The sequence below is a fragment of the Tachysurus fulvidraco genome, chromosome 26, assembly GCF_022655615.1.
Source record: "Tachysurus fulvidraco isolate hzauxx_2018 chromosome 26, HZAU_PFXX_2.0, whole genome shotgun sequence".
Taxonomy (NCBI): domain Eukaryota; kingdom Metazoa; phylum Chordata; class Actinopteri; order Siluriformes; family Bagridae; genus Tachysurus; species Tachysurus fulvidraco.
In genome coordinates, this window is record NC_062543.1 from 10,068,367 (window position 1) to 10,075,866 (window position 7,500).

Here is a 7,500-nt window from a genome sequence, read left to right on the forward strand (position 1 = left end):
GCCTGTCTCTGTGTGTGTGCGCCTGTCTCTGTGTGTGTGTGCCTGTCTCTGTGTGCGTGCGCCTGTCTCTGTGTGCGTGCGCCTGTCTCTGTGTGTGTGTGCCTGTCTCTGTGTGTGTGTGCCTGTCTCTGTGTGTGTGTGCTTGTCTCTGTGTGCGTGCGCCTGTCTCTGTGTGTGTGTGCCTGTCTCTGTGTGTGTGCCTGTCTCTGTGTGTGTGTGCCTGTCTCTGTGTGTGTGCTTGTCCCTGTGTGTGCGCCTGTCTCTGTGTGTGTGTGCCTGTCTCTGTGTGTGCGCCTGTCTCTGTGTGTGTGCGCCTGTCTCTGTGTGTGTGCATGTGTGTGCGCCTGTCTCTGTGTGTGTGCACCTGTCTCTGTGTGTGTGCCTGTCTCTGTGTGTGTGCCTGTCTCTGTGTGTGCGCCTGTCTCTGTGTGTGTGCGCCTGTCTCTGTGTGTGTGCGCCTGTCTCTGTGTGCATGTGTGTGTGTGTCTCTGTGTGTGTGTGCGCCTGTCTCTCTGTGTGTGTGTGTGTGTGTGTCTCTGTGTGTGTGTGTGTGCCTGTCTATCTGTGTGTGCATGTCTCTGTGTGCATGTGTGTGTGCCTGTCTCTGTGTGCATGTGTGTGTGCCTGTCTCTGTGTGCATGTGTGTGTGCCTGTCTCTGTGTGCATGTGCGTGTGCCTGTCTCTGTGTGCATGTGTGTGTGCCTGTCTCTGTGTGATTACAGGGAGAGAGTCAGAGACTCGTATTACTTGGCTGCTTGAGCTCAGGTCCACATGTTTACTATTGATCCAGCCTTCAGACTCCAGCATACCTCCTCAGTGTTTATTTTCCTTTCCTGTAATAATTTGTTCACAGAAATTCATTCCTTCGTTGTTGTTGTTATTTGCTGTAATTTATAGTCGTTTCTCAACGTTTCTCAGCACGTCTGCTCCAGCACTTTATTGCTATTTTATTATTTTACACACGAGTGCTGTGTCATTGCTGTGAGACAACAGCAGAAGAGTTTCATGTAATTCATGTCTGGGGGAAAAAAATCCTGGAAGCAAACCAAGTGTGGTGTTTTTTTTATGTAAATATACAATAAAAATAAAACTAATATGGTATTGTTGGTGTATGGTATTGTGTATGTATGAAAACAATATCCAGAGATACAAAAGGATGAGAATTTAAAGGAAAGCTTACAGTGTTTTATTAAGGATGGGCCTCAGTATGACTTGGCATGGCTTTAAAAAGTAACTAAGAGAGCGCTAACATCACTCCAGAATCTCCTGTAGGTTTTGTTTTCCCCAAACAGGTATAACAGGATTCTATGTTTTCCTTCAATTTTTCCTTTAATTTGTCATCCTTTCATTAGCATGTGATTCCTGAGTGAGTGGCATGAACACTCATCATCATGGAATTCTCAGTCCAATAGAGAAATACTTGTATTATACATCACTGTATCCAATACAGAGTGGTTTGAAATGTCTTTTTCTACTCTTTCTTTTCCTCTTTTCTTTTTGCTTTTTACAGAAAAGTCATTTTGCTCTCCTCCAGGTTCCAGCTCTCCACTCCAGATTCAGTCTACGGACATCACTGCTGCCAGAATCACAGCCATGCTCAACCGCACCGGAAAGGTGTGTGCGAGGGAGTGTGCGAGGGAGTGTGCGAGGGAGTGTGCGAGGGAGTGTGCGAGGGAGTGTGTGTATGTGAGCTTGTTTGTGTGTGTGCCTGTTTGTGTTTGTTTGTGTGAGTGAGAGGTAGTGTGTTTGTTTGTGTCTGTTTGTTTGTGTGTGTGAGTGAGATGGAGTGTTTGTATGTGTGCGTGTGTGTGTGAGAGAGAGAGTGAGAGAGAGTGTGTGTGTGTGTGTGTGTGTTTTTGTGTGTGAGAAAGAGTGTGTTTGTGTGAATGAGTGAGATGGAGTTTGTGTGTGTATTTGTGAGTGAGACTGAGTGTGAGAGTGTTTGTGTAAGTGAGTAAGACGGAGTGTGTTTGTGTTTGTGTGAGTGAGTGAGACGTGTGTGTGTGTTTTTGTGAGTGAGACAGAGTGTGTGTGTGTATATGTGTGTTTGTTTGAATGAGTGAGACGGATTGTGTGTGTATGAGTTTTTATGAGTGAGATGGAGTGTGTGAGTGTGTGTTTTTGTGTGTGAGAAGGAGTGCGTGTGAGTGTGTGTTTGTTTGAGTGAGTGGACGGAGATTGTGTGTGTTTTTGTGAGTGAGACGGAGTGTGTGAGTGTGTGTTTGAGTATCAATGAGTAAATCTACTGTAGATCTGCTGAATATCTTGAATAAACACCACACAGGTTTATTACTCGGTGATATTTTATACTAAATGCCTACAGTTTGGAGACTTGGCCAGGGGTTAAAAGTCTGTAGGTCTTCCTGATATTAAGAAATGTCAAATAAACAACAGCATCCTAGTAAATGTCAAAATTTTAATTGATTTTTTTCTTTTCAGAATGATGAGCAGCACAGAAAGTGCAACATTGCCGCAGTGACTAATGACAGCTCTACCACTGACACACTTCCTGTCGTCAAAGTGGATTATACGAAAGAGCAGCGACCGTTCTCTCGCACTTTCTCTCCACCCCTCACTCCTTTCTCCCACACTTCTTCAGCAGGACTGGTGTTGGATCGGTTTCTTCGCAGCAGTTGCCACAACGATCACGACACTCGCAACGCGGGATCACTTGCAGAATCCTATGAAATTAGGTGAGTGTGTGTCGCGGAAATCTCTGCTCTGACACGTCCTCCATTTATCTGTTTGGTAAACACTTCATATTAGCTGTTTACCTCTTCAAACTCTGTGTCCACTAGAATGGACATCACAGGCTTGTGTGTGTGTTTGTGTGTGTGTGTGTGTGTGGGGGGGTATTCTGTAAAAACAATAAAGATTTACGTTTCTATAATTTTTCCAAAATATGCAGAGTGAGTGGCGGTTCCTAAAAAGGCTAAATGCCTGCTCACGGAAAATCACAGAATTGCTCACACACATCCAGAACGATCCCTGACTTAGAGGTCACTTATGATAAACGTTCGTTCCAGGGTTGTTATTGTTCCTCACGTACCTTAACAAGGAGCCTTCCACACGTAGATAATCTGTCCAAGCAGACACACTTCTATACGACAGCAGGTGGTAAGCTAGCGTTAACAAAACATGACTTGTAGGTGTGAAATGGAGTACATCAGATTCCAGGGTCTTTGACATTGACATTGACTGACTTTTTATATTAAGTTATTTGTCATTATTTGTCATATATAGTCAATATTAGTTATTTCTTCTTTAACAAATGAGCCTTTATTATAAAACTTTCTCCACTCTCACAAAGCCCAAACCTCGTGGCCTTGGAAATGGACAGTGAGGAGGAGGACGACGACATGCTCATGAAGAAGCCCCTCCCTCAGATCTCGGCTGAAAACAAAGACAACGGAGATAAACAGGACGGCTCCGATCCGTCCTCCGACCTCGGCTGCACCCGCTCTCACTCTGCTTCCTCTGACTGTAACCATGGCTACCAGAAGGTACATGTCCGCACTTTCCTCAACTACCGCGATACTGCTCACACAAATATTGTATACTTTTGTATTATTTGAATTATTTTGTGAGTCTGTAGTGTTTTTACTTCACACCTCTGGGGTTGGGGGTTTGATTCCCGCCTCCACACCATGTACACACTGAGTTTGCCATAGGGGATTCCTCTGGGTTCTTTGTTTTTTTTTCCCCCAGTCCAAAGCCATGAGTTGTAGAGTAATTAGCATCTCGAAATTGTCCATAGTCTGTGTGAGTGTGATTGTGTTTGGTTCCCTGCCGAGTCCCCAGGCAGAAAATAAATGGATGGATGGATGGATGGATGGGTGGATGGTTTAATAGATGAATCATATTGAGTAAGAAGATTTAAACCTCCTATCAATTCAGATTTTTAGTCAATTATTTATTAGTAGTACATCATCTTACGTAGTTCATTGATCTCTCTCTCTGTCATTCTGACAGCCAGGAAAAATTACAGACTCAAATGTTCCCATGCATTATGGTGGTGAGAAGCTATCCAACCAGTCCATACAGGATTTTATAAAAGTACTCGAATTGGAAAAATTGATCTCACACAATTCTTCTTTTTAACTCCTAGCAGTAAAGACGAATAGGTAATAAATTCCTGTGAGAGCTGAATATGAGTCACACCGAGTCATAACCCAAATGTGTAAAAATCTGCTGTTCATTTAAAATCACTCTGAAAGGTTTGTTGTTTATTAATCTAAATTTAATTCCAGTCGAAGATTCTGCCAACACACCATTTGTGTTATTGTTTAAAACGTCATTTATCGACAATGTTAATACGGCACTATAGCGATGGTAGCTTGACATCTGTAGCTTCCTAAGTTTAATGCCTTCTTAACACCACGGGTTTCTTTCATCTTCTATTAGTGAGGAGATTGATCTGGTTGAAATCCGCTGTGTTTTCGCCATAAAAGATTCAAGAAACGGTGCTTTGTAGCGAATTATGGTTCTCTTCAAAAGAATTTAGAAACTATCCCAAATATTTTTACAAAACTGCAGCTGCAGGCGGCGGAGCATCTGAGTAGCGAAGACGTGGAAAGAATGTTCGTGAAAGGTCAAGCTAAACCAAATCAGTGGATGATGATCAACTGCTAGGCTCACCGGGGCTATTTATTTCATTTGACAGAAAGCCAAAAAAAAAAATACCTGGAACCATTTCACTGGTATACGGTCAGCTTCAAAATTACTGGCACCCTCGCTAAAGACACAATGGAAAACGGATTTGTGCTTTAATTAGCTTGAATATTGACCTGGAGATAAATTTAGAGAAATTCTTTTGAACAAAATCAGAGTTGCGATACACTGGGCAAACTCCTGACAGCATAATATGCTATAATGCTTAATCAGGATGAAGAATATGTCACAAAAATCCCATAGATGTCCAGATTCACTCCCCTTCTTTTGGACTCCTTTAGCTCGGGCTGATTCTTCATTATAACTTACTTGGTTGTGAATACAGGATCAATAACCTGTCAGAAGATTTGACCATAACCGACTTGGAGTTTTTTGGTTCATGTCTGACCATAGAACATAGTTCCTTTAGTTTAGCAAACTCCAGACGCATACGGTACAGCTCCATGGGTTTAAACCTCTTTTGGACATTTTAGGCAAGTATATCCTCTGTATATCCATCTTCCCTGTTCACATCATCAACATCACCTCATATTTATACCCCAGTTTGTACTGTGTATATACTAGAGTTCTTAACCACTCGGAAAAAACTTTAAAATATAAGCAGAGGAAAGTCCATCCAATTTTTGTGCCAATATTTGTGACAAACTATCAAAAAAGATTAGATTTCTCTTCCAGTGTATTTAGCGTAAGATTCAGCAAATTAGCCTCGCTCCTTTCTCCGTAAATGTTTCCCCATATTTACCGAGGGTGCTAATATTTCTGGATCTGCTCAGGCACACGTAGCGTAGTGTACTGTTCTGTTGGTGGGTAACACGGTGTAACAGAGATCTTTTGTTAGAACAAGGCCTGACAGTCTGGTCAGGATCAACCTGCACTGTTCTGCCAGAAAGATTGAGCTGAGGAGGAAGTTTGTCTTTCAGCAGGACGCTGATCTAAATCTCACTGCCAGAGCAACAGCAGAGAGGGAAGAAAAAGAAAGAAAGACAGAAAGAAAGAGAGAAAGGACGAAAGGGTGTCCTTGAGTGGCCCTGTCTAGGGTTTTACCTTATCACAAATCTGTGGCAAGACCCCAGAAACCTGCTGCACATGGTGGTACATCCAAGTACTAAATATAAAAAGTAGAAAAAAAAATTTTTTTTTTCTTCACTTGATTTATGTTTTTCTTTTTTGTAATCACAGTTCTGTCTGTTTTCAGGAATGCGCAGATCAGGGATTACGTCTCCGTTCGTATTCTTATTCCTCACCCAAACTCAGCCTGCTGCCCCCCCGCGCCAGCCGAGATGCCCCGCGTCCTCCTTCTGACCTCAACCACGGTTTGAACATCTACCACTTCACCCTAAACTGCCCCTGCACCGTTCTTTCTTTTTCCAACAGATCACTTCCTCTTTGTTTTTAAATATCGTTACTAATAGTCCGATGATTATATTATTATACATGTACATCCATCATATATTATACATGGAAGTCATCCAGCGTCTGTTTACTGTTGTGTCTTGCGGTATCGTAGGAAAACTGAGATAACGTGAGTTACGGAAAGGATTAAAAAGTCAGGGGAGATTTCATTATCAGTCGCAATATTGTCACTGTAGCTGTCATGCATGTTCTAGGTAAACACATGTAGTATGCGCATGATTGCATGATTGCATTGCTAAAAAAGAAAAACACTTTGCCATTACAATAATGAAGACACAAAGACGTTGCTTTCTGGAGTGCTTGGAGAGACGACATCTAATTATTTGGAATATATTCTGAAGACATAACGATGATACAGATCTGGATTTTGGTCCATTTACATCCACAATTAAGGCCTTAAGGGAACATGAGTAAGGCTTTAGAACAACACCGTGTGATTGGGTGTGTGCATGTGTTCTCGACAATAGGCCGTATTTACTCAGGTATTTACCATCTATGCAAAACATGCTGCATGTTCTGTTTTGCCAAAGAACAAAAGTGTGTCTGGAAGATTTGCAATGACATGCAATTATCACCTCACAGAAGATTCGCACGTTATCATCTCAACTGGAGACTTTGCGCCTGCTTTAGGTTCCCGGTTTTAGTGTTGGTGTGTTCGTTCTCTGTGCTTTCCAGTCCAGGTATTATCACACATGGCCAAAAAGCAAAACAAACTTAAAACAGATGGCATGACTTCACATTTCACACACATTGGGATGCTAAGCAGTCAAGAAGCTAGGACACACTGGACACACGGTATACACGTACATGATGCGCAGTTATCCGTCACTTTAACGTGTACGCATGGGCACCTGTCAGCACGATGAAGAATTTCATCCCGACGCAGGAGTAAACCAGCAGAATGAGCAGATAAAACATGACCTGGGCATTTCAGAAGCTGTTTCATTTTAATCTTTTATTATACATTTCTCTGCTGCAACATGATGAACGGTCAGCTTGTGCCCACTGCCACCATGCCGTCACAAGGAGGGCCAGAAATGCTTGCTAGAGCTTTCTGCACAAATATATTAATAATTTGGCATCAGGTTTAAGTAAACATTCTTATAGTTTAGTAAAATCTAGAGCGTTACATTCTCCCCTTACCTGTGCAGCCTGCCTGCAAGCGATGGTGTTGTGTATGGAGCCAGCAGAGCAGGCGAGTAAACAGGTATTATGTTTGGCAGGAAATCCGTTCCTGCCTGTTGAAGACAATTAGACCGGTCCTCGAGCTTCAATAATATGACGGTTTATTAAGATTACGTCTTTCTCTAGCGCTCAAAGCAAATCTCTTCCAAACTCTTCCTGTGGAAAGACTTGCTTTGGTCTCAGACATTCAGATCACGTACATTCCTTCTAATCCAGCTGCCTTTAAGCAGA

The 7,500-nt window shown here is 42.5% G+C and overlaps 1 protein-coding gene across 1 annotated transcript in view; it reads left to right on the forward strand.

The window, feature by feature from the left end:
- arhgef28a (Rho guanine nucleotide exchange factor (GEF) 28a) overlaps positions 1-7,500 on the forward strand; it is a 77,360-nt gene that overhangs the window by 44,165 nt on the left and 25,695 nt on the right. Inside the window, 4 exon segments of the mRNA XM_027178786.2 lie at positions 1,511-1,614; positions 2,440-2,693; positions 3,311-3,503; positions 5,867-5,984. Coding sequence (XP_027034587.2) covers positions 1,511-1,614; positions 2,440-2,693; positions 3,311-3,503; positions 5,867-5,984 — 669 coding nt within the window.